General features: G+C 40.9%; 4 protein-coding genes and 1 pseudogene across 10 annotated transcripts in view; all 5 read right to left on the bottom strand.

Moving 5' to 3' along the window:
• Positions 1-308: 308 nt before the first annotated feature.
• LOC125957697 (A disintegrin and metalloproteinase with thrombospondin motifs adt-1-like) lies at positions 309-7,049 on the bottom strand. 2 transcript variants are annotated; one of them, XM_049690559.1, is made up of 12 exons: positions 6,509-7,049; positions 4,415-4,487; positions 4,251-4,343; positions 3,262-4,165; positions 3,058-3,186; positions 2,688-2,937; positions 2,339-2,619; positions 2,205-2,256; positions 1,692-2,136; positions 1,370-1,614; positions 1,047-1,310; positions 309-570 (listed from the first exon to the last, which is right to left on the bottom strand). In XM_049690559.1, exons 1-12 carry the CDS (start codon positions 6,644-6,646, stop codon positions 400-402), a joined length of 3,045 nt encoding a protein of 1,014 aa, XP_049546516.1. In that variant the 5' UTR covers positions 6,647-7,049; the 3' UTR covers positions 309-399. The 2 variants fall into 2 exon arrangements, with proteins under 2 accessions (XP_049546516.1, XP_049546517.1); XM_049690560.1 differs by having other exon boundaries at positions 4,415-4,504; positions 6,509-6,562.
• Positions 7,050-7,767: 718 nt separating this feature from the next.
• LOC125957698 (uncharacterized) lies at positions 7,768-8,459 on the bottom strand. The gene is made up of 2 exons (XM_049690561.1): positions 8,298-8,459; positions 7,768-8,232 (listed from the first exon to the last, which is right to left on the bottom strand). The coding sequence occupies exons 1-2, from the start codon at positions 8,339-8,341 to the stop codon at positions 7,830-7,832; spliced, it is 447 nt and encodes a 148-aa protein (XP_049546518.1). The 5' UTR covers positions 8,342-8,459; the 3' UTR covers positions 7,768-7,829.
• A 299-nt stretch (positions 8,460-8,758) lies between these two features.
• Positions 8,759-15,012, bottom strand: LOC125957696 (tubulin-specific chaperone D). The gene is made up of 4 exons (XM_049690558.1): positions 14,938-15,012; positions 10,886-12,795; positions 10,419-10,823; positions 8,759-10,344 (listed from the first exon to the last, which is right to left on the bottom strand). Exons 2-4 carry the CDS (start codon positions 12,537-12,539, stop codon positions 8,942-8,944), a joined length of 3,462 nt encoding a protein of 1,153 aa, XP_049546515.1. The 5' UTR covers positions 12,540-12,795; positions 14,938-15,012; the 3' UTR covers positions 8,759-8,941.
• Positions 15,013-16,926: 1,914 nt separating this feature from the next.
• LOC125955478 (protein brambleberry-like) lies at positions 16,927-18,644 on the bottom strand (annotated as a pseudogene).
• Positions 18,645-19,380: 736 nt separating this feature from the next.
• Positions 19,381-21,002, bottom strand: part of LOC125956937 (neuropeptide SIFamide receptor-like) — a 45,490-nt gene continuing 43,868 nt past the window's right edge. For 4 of the 6 annotated variants that reach the window (XM_049689230.1, XM_049689229.1, XM_049689232.1 and 1 more), the window contains exons 9-10: positions 20,558-20,745; positions 19,381-20,331 (exon numbers count right to left, since the gene is read on the bottom strand). In XM_049689230.1, coding sequence (XP_049545187.1) covers positions 19,912-20,331; positions 20,558-20,745 — 608 coding nt within the window. In that variant the 3' untranslated portion in view covers positions 19,381-19,911. Of the gene's footprint in view, positions 20,332-20,442; positions 20,746-21,002 lie in introns of all 6 variants that reach the window. The other 2 variants (XM_049689233.1, XR_007469212.1) reach the window with 2 other exon arrangements.

The following is a 21,002-nucleotide window of genomic DNA, read 5'->3' as shown; positions in this document are numbered from 1 at the left end:
AAAGATCGCTATTGAACAGTAAATTTAATTAACACAGAAACTCAAAGTCAGGTTATTGTTGCTAGAAATTTGCACGGAAAGAACAAATGCAGCAGAAATCTTTGCGAAAGTGTTATAATCAGTGTAAGGATGTTTGGAAGTTTTTTATCGATGGCGGTAATAAGTAGTACTGAACAAAATAAACAAGAAAGGGCGGATAACTTGTTCTGCGAGTAATGTAAGAACTAGATCTACCATTTTACCCGATTTGTGCATACTGTATGAAGACGGGTGAAATCCAAATTGCTAGAAACAATCGAATTGGTACATATCCGCCAAAGATTTTCTCTTTGCGGTAGAAGCTGGTCTCTGCACATTTATTAGGAAAAGCAAAAAATTGTGGGTAACAAATTTGCAAAGCTAATTCATGCTGCCATTATCAATTATAGTTTGTGAAATTTCCACAGGTTCCATAATTGGCGCTTTTGTTGAAGTAGACGACAGACTGGCAATCCATGTTTCGTGGCGTTGAATTTGTCCAAACTGTAACCTACTTGAGCTATTCACTGGAAACCCGTCATCATCAAATTGCTATAAACAAAAGAAAAACAAAAAAAACTATTACTATCTTTTTCGATAATGAAACCCCACTACTAGCACCCTTCTCTATATTACAGGTCCAATTATAGGTCTGCAAAAATTCTATAATCTATGTCAATAGGGTGATTTGGTGAATACATTACGTTAGCTCATGCAGCAGTATTCTATATGCAATCACTTACGGGTCATAAAACTGTAGAAAATTGAGGTAGCGGAGCTAACTCATGTCGTGTGAAAGCACTTACTATGTGGTTTGCGGGATGTGATTGACATCGTATCGATAAATATATTAATCTACATATAAATAGCATCGATAAATACATTAATCTACATTCTCTCGTAATCTAATCTGCTAATAAAATGATCGAGCGAAATAAAGTGCATAAACAAAGCAATCAATAAGAGGAGGATTCTAATAAAGGTCTTGTTTCCTTTTTATCATCTACCAACTGCATCCCAACTCTTACCAGGCATTTCCCTTTCACACAGTATCGATTGTAACGTTTATGACTGCAACGTGACCCAGTAGGAAAGTGGCCTTGTATGCCATTCACGAGATAGAATCGATGGCTTATCGAAACATCTTGACAAGCTACCCGGCAGCTACGGTTGGGATCATCTATCGTTGAAGATATTTGCATTCCGTTCCCCGATAAATGTCTAACCTTTTGCTGATAGTGCTTGCACAACTTCGAAGCGAATTCATGGACTGTTATTACCAGATCGCATGCCTATAAAAAAGAGGCCATTAATGCTCTAGGTTTTTAAGAAAGACATTTGGGTCACAGACTATGGTGTTCATGTTGCAAAGCTGGATATTCGTCATTTCACCGTCTTGTGTGATAACAGTTTGTACACCTTTGCTTTGTTCTATGCAACTGAAGTGACATCCTGATTTTGTTTCCCAGTTATGATTACGTCTTGGTGCGTCGGACAATCTTATATAATCCTTAGTTGCTCCATAGCGACGGCTGTATTGATTCACTAAATGGAACAGATTTGATTCTGCAGTCACATTACGATCATCGATGAATCCTAGAAAAATATTCACATATTTTTAGCAATCCCTTAAAAGACTAAACTAGTTATTTTTAAATGTAACACCAACAAACCATAATGGGTAGTGCCACCAGTTCTTAATTTTCGCGAATGATTATTGTCAAGGAAATCTACATCTGTTTGCTTCCGACCATTTCCTTGCTGTAAACTGTTGACCGATATATCCATATGGTTGGTATCTGGGCATAACGTAGAGTGTAATTGATAGTAGTTATTTGACACATTAGCACAGCTGAACGCTTCACAACGACCACCGACACAGTAGTAGGCGTGGTCGGGATATCCGTTTTGAATCTTGCACGTAGTACCATCAGGGTAAATCCAGCTTTTGCTCTTGGTTATCCCCGATTTCGTGTAGCAAAACACTTTACAAGCATCTTCAGGATCTCTAGAAAATTTTTGTAGACCATGTCCTATAATGTCGGCATCAAACTCCTTGGCGCGTCCGCAAATTTGGTTAGAAAATTCAGGTACGGTGGTCCGAACAATGTTGAAACACTAGAAACGATTAATGCTCGCTATATTAAAAGCCTTTGTATTATGCCTCAGTCATGACCTGCACTAACCTGTTTGGGAATACATGTCTCATACATTCGACTAGCACCGAAACAGCGTTTGCTGAAAGCGTCAAATAAAATAAAATATAGTAAATAACAAGTGTTTAAAGACTTTTCAAGAATGTGAATTCCAACAAAAGTACCGTTTGTCAAGACATCTTCTTGTGTACTGTCGAAATCCAGTGCTACCATCTTTAAGTCTTCCTGATTCGCCGTACAAGCAACCGGAAACACACTCTGAAGGGTCACTCCAGGCACTCCATGTGGGATAAATACTGATGGTTTTGGATAAATCCTGCCTTAACCGTGTCCGTTTCAATCCATCGATGAATGTTTTTTTGTCAATAGTTTTGAACCCTGTTATTCGTTCCGACTGCTTGGAGAGACTTCCAATTTTCGAAACACAAACTCCAGTTCTACACCACTGTTTTACAAATAAATATGTCTCTATAAGTTTTGCTCGAGAAGCATTCACACGCTATCAACACCAACCTTAAAATCCCCGCAACTTGTTCCCTCTAATGCAGGATGTGAGTTCCATATGTACCGATCCCGTTGACAATGCAGGTCCTGACAAATATCTCTAATGTCTTGCATTTTCGATCTACCACTATCCTTACCGTATTTTAGTTGACATTGCTGGTCTGCATCAAATCGCTCACCCGGAAGCTTGCCTTCTTTCGTGTGATCAAGAGAGGATTCGAAACGGCCACGGTCGAACAAACACGTTGCTTGAGATGTTCTTACAATGGAAGAAAATTGTGATAATAATAAAGTACCAATTTTTTAAACAGAAAAAGCGTATTTCAAGCAGATTTTTCATTCATTCGAGTGTTATTGTCATGATGTTTAATAATCTTACTTCAGAAATGCATTTAAATAGTTTCGACTACATGTGGACCACGATATTTTGCCACTGCCCAATGTTGGAGACATGATGTACAAGCTCGGATCACAGTTATTTTCTGAAGTATCATGTCGCATTCCTAAACTGAAACGAAGGAAAGAAAATAGATTATTTATTTAAAATCTGAAAATTATATATTACAAACAACCAACAACATACTTATGCCCTATCTCATGTGAAACGACAAATACACTTTCAAAGTGCTTGCCCTCATTGATGGTACAGCTAGAGCTAGTCGTGCACATTCCACCTACAGGTGCAAGGCCGACTACTTGATTGCTCTTTTTTCCATTCTTACTGACAACGAAAAGATCCAATCCTGTTAAAATAACGGCATGATCGAAATGCACTGGGTCGGCATCGGAGAGAGGATTAAGTTTTTTTTGCCAATTACAGAAGCTATGTAGATAGATATCAATATCACTAGATCTCCTTAGGCCTTTAGGTTCATTATGTAGGATTTCCAATCGCTTCAGTATGAAATTTATCGTATATCCCAAGGAAGGATGATTATACAAAAGTTGAACACCATTTATCATAGTCAGTATAAATCTTATAAGCGACGCTTCAGTGTTTTTTGGGTAGTTTTTCATCATGTGCCGGTAAAGATCTTTGTCTATGAAAATAGCGATTTCCACATGGAAATCATCCGGTATTTTAGGAGCATTTACTAGTTGTCTCTTGGAACGATGTTCTGCTGCTCGTTGTATCTGTTCCATTTCATTAAGTCCAAGCAGACTTCCTCTGCTGCTGCTTACACTGCTTTTATGTGTTTTGTTTTGCACATGTTTTCTATTTACTATAATGTGAGCACCGGTACCAAATCTCTCTGGAAGTGGATGTATGATAATATTGCTTTTAGTTGAATGCATCAAACCTCGAATATTGCCATCACACAAGTCGAATGCCGCAAGTTCATTTAGAAAGAAGCAATCTTTAAATTTCATTACGTGGGCAAATGAATTGTCCAGTAATAATGTGGCATTATCGTAATGTTCGATAAAAGCAAATGAGTCGTCTACTAAAAATTCGGCCTTTTTCAGATTCAGAAAAAAAAAGTTATCTGAAACGGAAGTAGATAATCGTGAAAAAATCCGTAGTGTATTAGCATAGCTTCCAAGCGTATCAATAGTTTTATCGATACCAACCTAGGCTGTCGATATTGAACTGTACAAATCGGTTTCCTGAAAACGATCTACTTTCCCGTTTTCTTCGACGCACGTTCACGATCATGAAATTATCTGGAAGATAAACATATTAAGTTTGATTTTCTTTTTTCGAAAACCTATGGTCTTTGCTATAAGAAACTCACCCATATCGTAATCACCAAATAGCAACAGTCTTTCGTGCTTATCAAGGAACATATGTAAATTTCTTTCGTCAACCTGTTTTTAATAAAAAACTAAAAGTAAACAATAGGTTCCACTCACTTCAGTTCCTCAGGGACTCTCAGTTAATTAGTGCTTTCAAATTCCATTTTTACCAGTTAAATGTAAATTTTCCGTCCCTCCTCCTCCCTAATACATTTCATCCCTCATTTTTAATGCACATCCCCTTGTTTTAATCTATTAACATTCCAATGAATCTCTGGAAGTTTTTGATAAGTCAGTACAGATACATGTCGCCTGCTGTTGCGTTATCCTGATGGAACAGAACACCTTTCCTGTTGGCCAATTCTGGCCATTTCAGGTCAATCGTATGCTTCAAACGACTCAGATAGTAAATGGCTTAAATTTAATCCTTTTGATCAAGACTTCACAAATTGAATACATCAAGTTTAATGTTCTCGATTAGTCTAGTAAACCTCAAATGAATTATTAATCTAGTTTAACGCAAATAATTTAAAAAAAATATTGTGGTCGATCCTTCATTTCCGATTCCGAAAGACGATCTTTAAGTTTACTATCAGTATTTAAAATAAAACGCAGTCATTTTCAATTTTGGCTTTGAAACACGTTGCAAATCACAGTCAAACTGAACAAACAGAAAAAAATGTCTGCAAGGTATGAAATATCCTGTTTGCAACGAGTATAAATTTGATTTTTCTGGTTTAAAATTTGACGAGGTAGGGAGCCACCTACTTTAAAACTAATATATAATTTTTTCCAAAGGCCAATATAATAGCATTCGTAGTTCGTAACGTTATTTCACCCATGAATGGGGTTGAATGGTGGGAGCGCAACGGAGAATCGCAAGATGTGTGCGCAAGACCTTGCGATTCTCCGCGTTTCATCACGAAAACCGCCATGTTGTCACCACGTTTCATCATAATGCTCAAAGTATTATCATACAAATCTTTGCTAATCCATGAATCGGATCAGTTTTAATTGTTGATCACTGAGAATGAAATCAGACTGATAGTAGTTTACTTTTACTTTTTTTCTAGCGAATATTATATTTTGGTTTATTGAAAAACTACTGCTTAAGTGACACACATAGTACACGAATGATATTCAGGGCATGTTTTGTTTGACCGTCTACCATGGGGGTTGTTGAAGCCCATTCAACTACAAATAACCTTGTTGCATTTTAATATCTTCTTTTGTTATTGTTTGGATCATGCTTGGGATTTGATCATTATTCGAGGAAGTGTGTTCCATTTTTTCCCTTTTAAATATGCATTTCTGTTTTTCTAGGACAAATAATGACCATAAACCAGATAGATTATGACAAACCTTTTGAAACCAACAATCGTATAAACCTCTCAGCTGCCATGCAGTCAGAGTTTAAATAGAAGAACAAAATTGATTGTATACATTACGATCCATTTGCATTTCTACTGCATTTTGTCAGTCCCGGAACGTAAAGAAATATAAGATAGAAGGTTGTGAATATATTCGAGAAGAGGAAAAAAAAAATGCACGATCTTATACTGTATTACATAAATATCCATTTTTTGTGGCAGGTTTTATCAGAGAGTTCAGAAGATGTAGATTCTCAATCATGACGTCGCTGTAGTAATGTCTTCAAAAAATAACAGTCTCAATTATGCAATTATCATTAATTATTCTATGTTGGCCATGAATACAAATGTTTCTCGTACAATTTTTGATATGGAGCACTGAACTAGGGTTTGTTATGTTATTATAAATGATATGTTATTTTATACAATTGATAATCAAACCAATTCTTGCTCCTCATGGTTACATTCCATAATGTTTGAGAACGTTTGGCAAAGTTGTTCTTGCACCTGGTAAGCTTCATACCTGTTTGGTCACAGTTAATTTGTCAAAGCTATTCGCAATTATTGATGGCTTAATAAATCGAGCCATTATGCACGATTACAAATGAAAAGCAAGTTTTGTGTATTTAGAAATCAGGTTGTTGTACTTATGTAGACAGTATTAATATGGCCGGATTGTACTGCATTTATATCTTTATCAATAAAAGTCCAATGAAGTCTTACCTTTTCATTTCCCAACGTTAAATTATTGTTTTTTTCCACTACTAAATGGAATCCCATGGAACTTCGTTCTATTACTGACATAATCACAAGAAACATAAATATGTACAGCGTGGTCGTATCTTTGTCGAACGAATACATTTTACACAATATATTTCAACTCCAGTTTCATTACACGTCGTGTTCACAACACTAGCACATGTATGTTTAAACTATTTCCGCTAATATACTTCAACCATTTCAACAAGTACATCATTCTAATCTATACTCTTCTCCCGACTCTTTGATAAGATCAATGCCCTACTGCTATGCTAAACCGTCACGTTATGAAGAGCTTAATTTAGCTCACAATTATTATTGTTCAAAATCGCTAGACCTCAAAACGTTTACTAGCAGAGTAAAGCAACCGAAGCGAGCGACCGCAGAGAGCGTTTTAATTCACCTGCCAGTTAAACATAACTGAATGAGCGCCCATCAAAAGCTAACAGACTTCAGGTGGCGCCATTCAATGCTTCAGGTTGCTCTGAAATGTTGGCTAAATGTTTAAAACAAGCGGGCCGCTTCGAATTCTTAAGGACTGAAATAGGAATCCTAAAATTGGAAAAAATTAGTAAAAACCAAAAAGCGGACAAATCCTCGCTGCAAAAAAAAAAGAAAAAATCCTTGGCCGTGGCACCGTGGCATAAAAATAACGCTTTTACTGAGTGCCCTACTTATTACCCTTTTTTCATAGGGCCAAAAATAGCTGGGCTTTTACCCCTAGAGTTGAAAACCACCCCTCACCCATTCCCAAATGCAATAAGTTATATTTAATTATTCTAAACTTTTGGTCATGTGCAAACATCACTCACGTGCTGGGTGCTAATAATAGCTTTTTACGGTTCGCACTACCGGATATTTAAATGTAGGTTTGTTTACCAAAACTGAAGAAATTAGATATTTTTTGGTCAATTAGTAGCTTAGTAAAAACCCACTATCAACTCTCAGGTGAGTGCCTTTTTGGTGTGCTCTTTTTCCCGGGTAAAGCTGGTAAGGGGGTGGAAAACTCTCATTAAATAACATTGTGAAATTTCTGTTTTCCATAAGGTCAAAGTTTTAAACGCAAGTTAAACTATTAAAGGTGGACGGGGTGAATTTTTGCACTAAAAATTTGATAATAATTTTAGAAGTGTGTAGCACAACACACCCCCTCCCCCTCCCTCCCCCGTAAACCCTAATCAACGTTTCAGGATCACCCGGCGTCTTTGTGGGAATTGCCCGCCGGGTTTTTACTAAATTGTCTTTAGGTTCGCTACTATTTCAATCGTTTATTCTAGTTGTACATTCAGCCGATGGTTTCGGGTTTCATTCCTAATTCCGTCATTCGCATCTCTATATCCCCAGTCGGTAGCCCATGCTCCTTATTGTAGTGGTAGCTTAGAATCAATTGCTTTTCTTCCAATCCAGGTACATGTTCAAAAAGAGATCGATCAAGACTCTGATCGATATCGTTTTCCTCTCTTAGAAGGCAAAAGTAAATAAGAAAAATTGCGACGCTGAAATTAACCACGTACGGTTGGAACCATGGAATATCCCGTTTCGGTCCACTTCTACTGTCCTGTGCAGTCCAGCGAGAGGCTTGGCTTCCAAAATATTTCAAAGGTTTTTGGTTCGATTCTTCACTCGATTGTTTTTGTTGTTTCACAGAAAAGCTGTACAGATTCACCGAAGGAACCAATATTTGTTTGCTAAAAAGATGAAACACATTACTATAGCAGGCCCAGCAATCTGGAGATGAGATGAATATACTTACAAGTGCAAATTGTTCATCAGACTAGTTATCTTTCTCAAGTACATCTTAACCTGTTACCCTAGCCCTAGTTATCCTTCGTTTTCTCCTATCCCCTTGACCAAGGTGTCTTTACTGCACAGGCGTAGTCTGGCAGAACAAACTGCCTCGTGACGATTAGAAAAAAGATTGAAAAAATGACAGGCAAAGGACCATCTTTTTGTTTACCCTGGGGAATGCTGTTTCCGTTTTCTGTTAGCACGACGGTTGAATCATTGCCTGTAATCCGTTATCTAAAACTATCTAAATATTATTGAAGCATTTGAAAATTTCGTAACACGAACAGTCGGCTTGGACAATGGCGTCTTTACATTATAATGGCGCGGTTGCTCTCGCTTAATTTCCGAACAATTTCAGTCACGTGTTTTATGCGCAAGTGTTGGCATAAATTGGCGCGTTTGAGTTAAGTAAAGGCCATATACTTCTAATTTCAGTGTTACGCGTTTATTGATGTTTAGTATCACAATTATTTCAAATGGATTTAGAAGGCGAAACGATTAAATAAGAGTAGTTCAAACTAAAATATTGTTTTGCAAATGCACGCTTTCGACTGGTCTGCAGTGACGGTTACAGAAGATGCTGGGAGTAAATATGATGAGAAAAACAGGTTACTTTTTCAGCTTACTCACGGGTGCCTTAATTCCCATAAGCGTACACAGTTGATTACGGAGCTGTCGGGCCTCTTCCAGTTCCCCGTCCCATTTTTCCTCGCTCAAGTAAACTAGTACTTCGTCCAGATTCTCTTCCGGAATGCAGGTCTGATCACCGTACACTAGCAATGTTTCATACATCTTCAATGCAGTTTCGCGCCGAATGTTAACACAAAGCATGCCAAGATACACCACGAGCTTGCTGAGTACGCGTTTGCACAGTTTCGGTGAGAGCATTAGCGCACAATATACCGGAATGGAATCGATGTGTTTTTTCGTGTGCGTTATCAGACTGTTGAGAAGATTGAAAATAGGTTCGGCAAACTGTGCATCTTCCGCCAGCAGAATTTTGGCGTTTGCTGACGAACTAAGCAACTCAGAGAGAAACTGGAAAGAGGACATGGTAAACAGCGGGTCCTTGGGAGTTTTCTCCGTCAATATTTGCAGCACAAGCGAGCCAAACGTGGGCACGAAGGATGGATGGTTTTTCAGGTAATCGTTCAATGTTTTTGAAGCACACGTGTGCAATGATTCGGTTGGTGCACCGACGCTTAGTATCAGTCCGGCCGATACCTTGCCTACATAACATGGTACACCCAGTAATTCGATGAAGAGTGGGAATGTGTGGTGAGGGAACAACCAAAGAATGTCCGTTGTGTCATGCGGGAACAGTTGCTGCAAGCGTTCTCGTTCTTCCACGTGCGGAAGAGGCGGTTCGTGGTGTATCAGGGCTGTGAACACTTTTCCTGCAACGGCACGTATCTTGTCTATACGCTCGACGGCTTGCTTAGCGATTGCTTCCAGTGCCTGTTGAACGTGATCCTTTGTCAGCAATTCGGGTGGACAAGTGGTAAGAAAGGCATACAGTGCGTTAATGCTGGCCTCGCGCACCCACGATCCAATATCACCCCGATTATCGAGTGCATATTCTTCCAGTGCCCGTAGGTAACAGTTGAAGACCGGACCGCACAGCACATCGGGATTCGAATCGAAACCAACTGTCTCTACAATGCGCACTAGCGCCCGGATGCAATCCCGTCGCATCTCGGAATGATTGTAGCCCACAGCGTACACTTCTGGCACAACCGTTTTCACGTCGATCAGCTGCACGATCTCGATAAGACGCAACTGCAGCATAAAAGGGGGAAGTGCACCAAGCGCTGAAACGACACCCTGCGCTTTATGTTCGATCTGCGTACAACGTAGCTCTCGAAGGTAGTTATCTATAAGGGCTTCTAAATGCTCGACCGGCTCGTTCCGGTAGTATGTGCTACAGAATGCTGCGAATGCCGATGCTGCCTGTTCTCGTGTCGTTGACTTTTCATCAACGATACTTTCATCAAGCAGTAGTTGCCAGGATTCTGAAAGCAAGAGATAAAATTACATTTACCGAGTGTCTTTTGAGAAAAAGAAGATCTGTTATCATTTTACGTGCCTAGATACTCTTTGCTGGTAATTGGCAGTTTAGCTTCGCTGCAATTCCGTATGAAAGCTGCGCAACCGTGTTTCATGTATGCTCCACTCATTCCCTTGAATTGGCCCCGCTGTCGGTACTTTCCAACCAACTGTCCAGCTAGTTCTCCAGTTATGTTGTTGAAATGTTTCATTTTCTCAGTTGAGATGGTTGTTAGCTGTTGCAGTGCATTTATCACCTCCCCTAGTGCTAGCACAGCACCATGTCGAGTGTTCAGTTCGGTCGATTCGGCCAACTCGAACAATTTGGTCACTATCGTATCGCACATGTAATCTGGAGCATGCTTCGTTAAGTTACGCAGTGCCAGAGCGGTAAGCTCGCGGATGTTAGTATCCCAATGATTAATTTTACGGGCAATGAGATGATCTAAAATTTATAACAGACATGTTATTGCTCTTTCACTTTTGGGCAGTGTAGATATATCTTACCGATAAGCATGTATTTGTATTCATCAAACTGAGCAATGGATTCGCTGATCTGCAGGAATGCATTGCTGCGAACGGCAACCGAGAAGAAGTCGGCAGTGGTTAGAATATCGATACCGTGTGGGAAGTTGCCAAGCCGGCCGACACTTTCCTGGAAGGCTGCAGAAGCTGCTCGCCGGCAATTGATTTCACGATCGAAAACCGTTGTCACGAGCAACGCGGAAGCAATCCGTTCAACGAACGGTTGCAACACGGAAGGATGGTAAGCTCGGGCAAACGCCCAGCTCATGTAGCAAGCGGCATCACGAATGTTTTGACCTACATTGCGATACCCTTGGATTTCGTCGTACACTAGGGCTTGTAGTAATAGTGGCACAATCTCCGTTAATCTTGAGGGCAAGAGAAGTCCCCGTTTAGCCAACTCTGCCAACGCTAGGCAGGCACCGTGCCATGCGTCATCCTGCTCCAGTGGGTTTAACAATTCTATCACGGATGATACTACTTCGTCTCCGAGAAGCTTCGGCAGGCGGTTAGTAATACGGCCGATTCCTTTGGCAGAAGACCAACGCACAATGGTAGAGTTGCCTTTTAAACCCAGTAACAGTCGTTCGATAATTTCTTCTATTACAGCCGGCACCTCTTCGTCATCAGAATCGTCAGCTTCTTCCTCGCCGCGCTCCGAAAGTGTTTCCGTTTGCTGTACTTCTCGCAACGATGCCAGTGTGACCGTTTTCTGTACGTTGGCCAGTAGTGAACGGGCACCTCGTTGATAACGCCATTTGGCTATTTTGGGAGGCAGCAGCACCAGTCCAATGCGCTGGCAAATTTTTATACATATTTTATAGATTTTAAAACTAGCCGCTATAGTAGAGTAATCGAGCTGAAGTACCCAGTTGCCGAGCCGTTCGACGTAGGGTAGCAAATCCTCCCTCTTTCCATGCTTCAGTATGCTAGCGATTGCTGCTAGAGGACCAATCTTCGCATCCACGTGATAGTTCTCATTGGTTCCCACGGCCCAATCCAGAAATGGATCGAGACAGACCATTTTCACATCGTTGCGTATTACGAACCGCGCGACAAGAAAGGCGGCAACAGGTGTGCAGCTGTCGTCTTTAAGACAATTCGATCTGCAAACCTCGTATAGGCGCTGCATCGTTGTCATGCCATCGACCGGCTCGGATGTGTCTAGGCGGCTGAGATCGAACGGATTCAGGACCAGAAGCGATAACCACAGAAGCGCGATATAGCGCGTTTCCCAGTGCTGCCAATCTTCCAGATTCTGTCGCTCGACAAGACTCAGCACGGATGGAAGGTGTCGAACCTCGTGTGGTAAGCTCTTCACGAACGCTTTAAATGTGCGCACTTTGCAAATCTGATACAAATACTTTGAGGCACGATGCTGTACGTCCGGGTGAGCATCCTGTAGGAATGGCAAAATTTTGTTCACCACCTCCTCGAGACTGCGGTCCAACAAATGAGGTTGTTCTTGATATTTCGAGAGTATTTCGGCATACTCTTCATACTTATGCTCGAAATCATCAGCCGTGACGGAAGTATCATGCAGGGCATCGATTAACTTGAGCACTCGCTGCTTGTCGTTCTCGTGGAAAGCATCCAGAACGTTTTGTGGTCCATCGTCTGCGACTGTTTCGCCCATTTTTTTTAAATCTCGACGCTTTTACCACGAACTAATACACTTTCCGCAAGAAGTTCGCAAGAGTCCGAGTTTGTACGGTGCGCTTTAGATTCGCGTGGTTGCGGTTACCACTTGACGATTATCTACGGCTATTGAATTCAGCTTGTGGCATCCGTTTATCTTCGCAGGAATTAGTCGCTAAACTTAGAAGCTCGATCGCGATAAGTTGATAATTTTGCTCACATGCTGCTAGACACAACAGGACCACTTGTTCTATCTAAAATAAAGAAAGGAACAGTTTTAACATTAGCAAAGAAGAAGGTCGATAATATGCTTAAAATATCATTGAACAGAGCAATCACACAAACTCGAGATCGCTTCGAGAATTCAGTCGATCACAGCACGGTCAAGAGTCCCAACGCAGAACAGAAAATGGTTGAAATGGTAAAAATGTCGGCGTAATTGCTCGGGGGTTTGGTGGGGTGATGATTTCGGGTTCTTTTTGCCAACAATGACATGGTTAGAAGCGCTGCCAAATATGAATCATGCTGTCGTTTCTTTATCAATAAAAACTGCAAACGCTCAACCAAAAAATCCGATCCGATCATATCGTTTCCATATATGCAAGAAAGTTGCCATTCCGTTGTTTCTTTTTGGTGGTTTGGGAAGTGCTATCGGCATGGTAAGAACTCCTTCACCCATCTTTTTCTTCAGCTGATCAAAGATTGATGCATAAACTTTTTATTGGCGTATATTTCCTGTAACTGGCCAGAGTTCTTGGTGCAACTGGTTAGTTGTTTTGTCATTAATTAAAGCCACTGTTCCTGAAAGAGGATTGCCGCTTGGAACGAAGTCCGGCCCAATTGAGAAAATTTGCAATGCGATTCCCGGAGGATAAAGTAGTGTGATGGTCAGATCGCACGCACTTGCAGTAGCGAAATGATGCGCTAGAGCTTCACGGCGATTGCACCCAAATGATGAAAGCATGATTGGTCAAATTTCGGCCAATAGTGCAACCGATATGGCTGTTCTGGTGCATTCTACTGCTATTGCAATGTACTGGCTTTTCGAACTGAGTAAGTATTTTTAAATTTATTTGTTTTATGTTTTTTTTTAATAGAATACCTGGCTCCTAAGGGACCAGCGGAGTAAACTTAGCTTTAGTACGGATGGAGTGCCATTGGTCGATGGAGCTGGCATATGGCACAACACTTGGCTGATCTCTTTTGAAGTAATCGGCCAAAAGAGCTGGATCGGAATTGCACGCACGGTTAGGTTATACGTGGCTCCCGCACACCGAACCCCACCTGCAAGCATTTCGAACGTTTTGTCGAGGGGAGAATCGTCTTGAGCAAAATTGGTTGAGTGTAAACTTTCTTGATCATAAAAATTAAGTCCTATACTACAGGCACGGTCCCTCTTAACAAGTACTTGCCGCGATTGTTGAATCGGTGTGAACCTATTCAATTTAAATCAGTTATTACATGTTTATCCTATTTCCAGGAACTGTTAGTACCCTAAAATACAATGTGTGCCGAAAATGTAAGTGTGACTGAGATCACAATAAACTATTCCGCACTTCCGGTCACCAGTTATTCCACACTTCCGGTCACAATAGAGCACAGCACCCTTTTTCTTACGGTAATAGACAAGTTTTCGTAAGATTAATTGAATTGTTATTCAGACTACTGTTGAGATACAGATCGATAATTCAATCATCAAATTAGGAAACTAGAGTGAATCAACACTAATTCACCAGCAGAAACCCTTTCTTGAACTATTAGCAGGTGGGTTGAGTTGTTAAAGGACATAGAACCAGAATGTTTTCTAGATCTTTGCTATTTCATCTATAAAACCAGCCCTTTTCTAACAAACCTAAACTATGTTCTACTATCAAAAAGAATCGTTGTTCCAACATGTGCTGTTTTGCTGAAAAGTCGCTCTTGGAGGAAAACGCTCAGAGGACCACAAGTGCCGATTTTCGTTCCAAATATTGCATTTGCTTTCCCGAGACTTCGATGGCAGAAACTTACTGCACGGATATTCCGGATGATTAGGGGTAATCTATAACCGTGAGCTCCAGACTGGAAGGAGAATACGATCGCTATTGCAACAAATTTTTGCAAAATCACAATCTTTAAAATTTGCCGGTTTCCGCGGGTATCCTTTCTAGACTCTCGGATCTCTGCCCCAGATGACTGTATTCTCCGGGGTGTTTGCTTCCCAGACCCGGATCTCGAAGTATCGTTTTAAGTTAAAGGAAAAAGCAAAAGGCCGAACCCCTTTTTGGTGGATTGAGTGCGGACTTTTTGGGAATATTTCGCGCTGCGTTTCTCCAAGTTTTTTACACTTGTCCGGTCTACGCTTCCAACTTGAACGCCGGCGGGAGTTGTGAATGAAGTTAATTTGCTCTTATTACCTTTATTTTTATCACGAAATCTACGAAATTTGTTGAAGTGTTGAAAATTTGCGTTTTTTGCAACGAACTCGAGTTTCTAACCTCAAATCCAAAACATTGGTACAGTGCCAGGGGTGACATTTTGCGCACATAATTTTGATTTTTGATGTAAATTTCGCTTTATTTTGGGCAAAATGCTCTTATTTTATCGACCATCACTGCGTGAATGACTCATGCTATTTATAAAGACCGTGCTCAAGCTAAGTTCAATCTGAAGCGCGCTTGTGTGATTCGAAATATTTCCAATTCCGGCCTTTCCGACTCGCTTGTTTGGTATTTTCCACAACGTAAGATAACGTATTCATTACTACCATGTTGTGCAAAAAGATCATTTAACACGCTTTGGTTACACCGGCTCATATGGTGGGATGAAGGCTCTACAGTACAGAGGATTCAAGACCCATAAAATTAAATTTAGTGTAGTAGTTAAGATCCCTACTCTCCTGACCGGAAGTGACCAGGATTAATCAACAGACGCAACGTTTTGCTCCATCAAGTCAACGCAAAGCAACACGTGTCTGTAATGGCTTGTCGGGAGCTCCAAGAGCCTTGTTGGAATATTCCGTTATATTCAAAAATATAGTTCAACTCATGCACAAAACGTTTATCATTTCTTTTACGAAATTATCTTGATGGTAACAAACTGCAATCAAAAGAAGGTTATTTGAGTTTATCGCCAATTAGAAACAAACTTTTCATGAGAGATGGATAATGAGATCGAGCAAATCGGTTCACAGGAAATAATTGAAATAAAGCATTGAACTTCATTCAAAAATAATGGATTATTTTCTCCTTAATCCCTACAGAGGACAGGGGACTCTGTCTGCGAATTGTATGGACTATACGATATCCTTGGCAAATAACAAAACATTATTTTGGAATGAAGAAATATCATATGCACGATTCAACATGAATATGTGTACGAAAGCTACTCCGTACTAACAAGTATAGCTACACAATAAAGCACATGTCGATGTATTGACGGGAATCTGATTTTTTCTTTATAAAACATACCCTCAATCACTAAATTAACATAAATTATACATTCTGATATAAGTCGAATTGGAATAATTTATTTGCGCACAACCTCTATTCATTTTGTGCAGTTTTTAATAGCGTTGTTCAAATCTTACCTTTTCTCGTTTTATGATGTCTTTGAGAAAAATGGTCAATAAATGTCAATAAATCGTATATTTATTGTACCATTGGGTTGGTTCAGGAGCAGGTACTATTTACAATAAGGTAAGAAGTTGACAATATTCATAGATATTTTGTTTTATATGAGTTCGTAATTGTTAAATAGTTTTTTTTAATAAAACATATTTGGTTTTCAAAGATAAATGAAGTTCGGGAAAAGGAATAAAAGAAGCTAGTGGAGAATCCCTAACGAAAATGACGACTCCAACTATGTTAACGCCGTAGATTTTCGTTACATGTTTCACCTTGGTCATCGAACAACATCAACATAATCGATTTGGATGTGATGTACTCACTCCGTGAAGTGTAGTTCTCGATCGATTCTGGTGAGTTTGTCGCGGTTTTATAATACAAACATATAGTCGTGTAAGTGTCATCTTATTTTTGGTTCGTTGCCGTGAAGAAAAACCTCTAGTTTTGCTAGTTCCCAAGGAACCAAGGAGAACAAATTTTGGGGGATTCAGAATTCTGATCAGAACTCTAGGCTGTTCTCATCAGCATTCTGAATCCCCCAAAATTTGCAGCAATTTCTCCATACAAAATTGGGGGATTCAGAATGCCCATCAGAACGTCTGAGGAGAACGCTGAATCCCCCAAAATAGTTCACATTTTGTCCGCAGGGTGCGCTGGCACGGTATATATTGTGTACATATATATATATTTATTTGACGGTATATATTGTGTACATATACATATACATACATATATATGATATATATATTTATTTTCTACAAATATATGTATAACACCAAATTTTAATTTTAAAAAACTAGGATTTATTATGAACTATGAAGGCTATACAACCCAGCGCAATGAACAGCCGCGAAATATCCGGTTGAAACAAATCCAACAGTCCTCCAATCATATTGCAAGGAACGGCCACGATTAGTGCAATACGCAACAGTTTATCTGCCCTAACGAAGGCTAGACAGATCATTCCGACAAGCAGAAAGCTAAAGTGCAGTAAGATGATGTACGCCTTCTGGAGTGCATTCTCACCGCCACTAATCTTCTCCGCAAACCATGCTAGCTGCCGGTTGAAATCGTCTCGTACACTGCCCAAAGATTGTAGCACATTAGCAACGGTTGCGTTGATACGCTACAACTGCTCCAACGTGTAGCGGTATTGCTGCTCTGCCACACGGTGATGCTCGACAAAATGAATCCCGGTTTCATCAATCTTGGTCGCGATGGCGGCTGCGTTTGCCTGCAAACGCTCTAGATCGGTCAACAGGGAATCGTGGTTTACCTTGCTGCGCTTGGGCTGTTGCTCTAGCTGCCTCATGCTACCATCGATCCGAGCGCGCAAATCTGTCAACAATACGGCCACCTCCTGCTGCCCGGCTCGGATTAAACTTTTCTCGCGCACCAGTTCGCAGAAATTGGACTCGACCTTTGCCCGATGCACCTCGGACAGTTTCATGATGTCAACTTGCTGGTGCATAATGCACTCGTTGTTGCCCACCATCTCGTCGATAGCTTCCCGAGTAACGCTCTGCAGCTTCTGTTGACTGTCCGCTAGCTCACCCATCATCCGCAGCAGCTCGTGGGCCGTGCTCATCAACTTATTCACCGTGAGCTCCGTTAATCCACGAAACTGTTCATGCCGTACGCTCGCACATACTGCTTTGGCACGGTTCGTGATCAGATGATAGGCGTTCCACGTATCAGAATCCATCCGTTCCCTGCACTGGCGCAACGACATCTCATCCGTGCATGGAAACAGAGGCCGGCCCTCGGAATCGGACTGACAGTTGAGCAGCATCACCGCCAACTTCCCCATTTGCTCTCCGTTCAGTTCGTGGCAGGATTTCTTCAGCTTCAACACGATCCGATGATGACAGAGATCCAGTTTGGACAGCGTCATTCCGATCCATTTCGATGCTTCCCGTATGAACTCTTCCTCAGCTCATACGGTACTCCCGGAAAAGTATCGATCGCCGTCGATTGATCGCCTGGAAAGGGACATTATTGAAAGCAGCTTACCTACCTAATCCTGCTACCAATTGCTTACCCGTGTCCCCCTGCGCAGGCCAAATATATTCCAAAAGCGAGGCAGTTGTTAGTGGTGATTGTAGGCAAACGAGCAAAAGCATAGCAACGATCCATCTGGAAAGGAGATTATGTCTAAGAATGGGACACCATGGCTAAATGGTTAGTTACCTTCTACTTGAAGAACTCATTTCGGTTTCTAAAATTAGTGAACGTGCCTCAACTAGCCCCTTGTCTAGCACGCGTGCTAGCAGAAGGACCAACGCAGAGAAAGAAGGACAATTTTCGAGGTACTTGCACCGGCGGTACATGATGTACCGGATGCTGCTGTTGTTGCCTATCTGCATCTGATGATGATGGTGATAATTGGTAGCACTTGCGGCGTCAACAGAAACGATGAAGAGGGTGATAGCGTACGGAAAAGCTGAAAATGTTAAGAATCTTCCACTTTTTACAGCGATTTTCGCAATGCTTACCATGATCATTCCTGTTATTACGCACTTGCGAACGTCAATGCCGTATCAAATAGAGAGGTGGTGTCTTAGAACTTGAAAGGTCGCCATATTGGATTTTTTTACGTTATATGAGGCCACACACGGTCTGGTTCGGATCCACTTCAGAGCCTGGTTCGGGTCCGCACTAATAGAAGAGACGGTCGGACAAAGTTTTGCGGTGGTTTGTCGATGCACGCGAGGGTTTTTCCCAAAATGATCACCAAAAAAAGCGCAGATGTTGCTCACACGATAAGCACGTCCGGTCGCGTCGACGATCAAGAGGAAAGAGAGCTTATTTCAAGTGTGCGCGATCTGACAGCACGGCTTAACCCGGCTCAAATCTCGACGCCACTTGAACTAATAATAAAAAAATTAAATTTCACACGATTTGGTGTTGGACAGAGGATTTCGTGTTCTCATAGGAGAACTGTTTGAGCCTTCAGGGGGATTTCGTGTTCTCATAGGAGAACTGTTTGAGCCTTCGAGGGGATTTCGTGTTCTCATAGGAGAACTGTTTGAGCCTTCAGGGGGATTTCGTGTTCTCATAGGAGAACTGTTTGAGCCTTCGAGGGGATTTCGTGTTCTCATAGGAGAACTGTTTGAGCCTTCAGGGGGATTTCGTGTTCTGATTGTTGTCAGCAGCAGAACTGTTGGAGCCTTAAGGGGGATTTATTGTTCTCCTCATGAGAACTGAAGGCTACCTGTGGTTGCTTGGGTTTGTCATGTATAATTGCAACTCCTGAAACAAATAACGAAACTGAGCAAATAATTGGGCCAAATGTAACATAGACTGTTTTTCGTAGGTTCTGGACGGCAAATGACGATCGAACGATTTGTATGAAATCAACTATGGGATCTAATCAATGCTAAATTTGCACTTATCTCAGAAGTACTATAGCTCTACAAAGGAACCATTTTTTTATTTTCCGCATCATAATTGATACTTATGGTAGTTGTTTGATAATTGTGTCTTAGATTATCTTTTTTTTCCTCCATTTTAATTATTAATACTCTGCAACCACTTTGCAGGATACACTATATAAGGTTTTCTTGCTTTTACAAGGATTTGTTCATTTTTGTTGCAACGATCGTTACATTTTTTTTCTATCTAACATGCTTCCGGGGTTAGCCATGATCTGTAGGTTTAGTTTTGCTATGCAAGCCTTTAGATCCATTCATTTGTTCAATGTAAATGTGTCCATGGTTTCTTGTCCGGTCGGGGTTTACGCCAGGAGACATGCAGCTTTGCCTGTCAAGTGCCGTTTATTTTGCAGCTATTCGATTTGTTCACAATCATAAGCATCGTTGGGGAACCGCTTACAGCTTCGAGGTCTACAGCACCGTTAATCTTGCATTTTACACTTCCGTCGGAATGTATCTGTGCGCCAGATGAGTTCTGCGACGCAGAATGATGAAGTGCGTGCGATTGACTTCCGTTCGTTGTTATCTTGCTGTTGCCAGTCTCCAGAGTCACATGTTTGAGTCCCGATCCTGCCGATACGTTTGAACGTGTTGTACGCTGAAGGGCTTCATCATCCAGACTTTTCGTGAGCCCCATTCGCTCCTCCATAGAAACGGGTGATATTTGTGGTTGTAAGCTATTATGATGGGTGATGCTGCTGCGGCCGTGCTGGTGCCTGCTACCGTTGAATGATGTCTGTTGCGTTTGTTGCTATGTTTAGTGTTGCGAAGATAAATGCAGGAACAAGATAAGTTGAGACAGAAAGAGATATAGAGAGCCAAGGGATAAACAAGTAATTTAAAAAAAAAAAAACAATGTTACATTAAAAGTACGGACGTGCAAGCGAGCACCGAGCACATGACACTGTGTCATTGTGAATGGCATAAGCAAAAGCAGACATCAAATACCACCAATTAAAGAAAGAATGTTATTTAACCTTAAATCTCGCTTCTCTTACACTGGCCAGATGATAATTGCTTCGAGTGCTGGGGCTTACGTTCAGTCGTGTAGCTGTGTGGCAGAGGGAACGATCGTCATAACCACCTACACGGCCACCGTATACATGGGCGCTTTTCAGGCAGCGGCACTTTTCCAGCGCATTTTTAAATTCCCGTCGAAACTTTCCTAAAACAAACATTATGTATTATGTTAAATAATTCATTCTTACTCATTTTCCATTTATTGATCATTAGAACTTTGAACTTTGAACGAACTTTGAATTAATGTGATTTTTTTAAGTTTTTACAATTCGATTAACAAGTTTTTATCGATTAACAAGCAACGATGGATTGTAAACATGCCGTAAACAAAGTCCTATTATATGCAAAGTAATTGATTTTGAGCCATTACAACGCTCACTTCGTTGGCAGCTGAGCTATGGA

The sequence above is a fragment of the Anopheles darlingi genome, chromosome 3 (assembly GCF_943734745.1).
Source record: "Anopheles darlingi chromosome 3, idAnoDarlMG_H_01, whole genome shotgun sequence".
In the NCBI taxonomy this organism is placed as follows: Eukaryota; Metazoa; Arthropoda; class Insecta; order Diptera; family Culicidae; genus Anopheles; species Anopheles darlingi.
The sequence above is the reverse complement of the archived record's forward strand: the minus strand, read 5'-3'. Positions and strand labels throughout refer to the sequence as shown.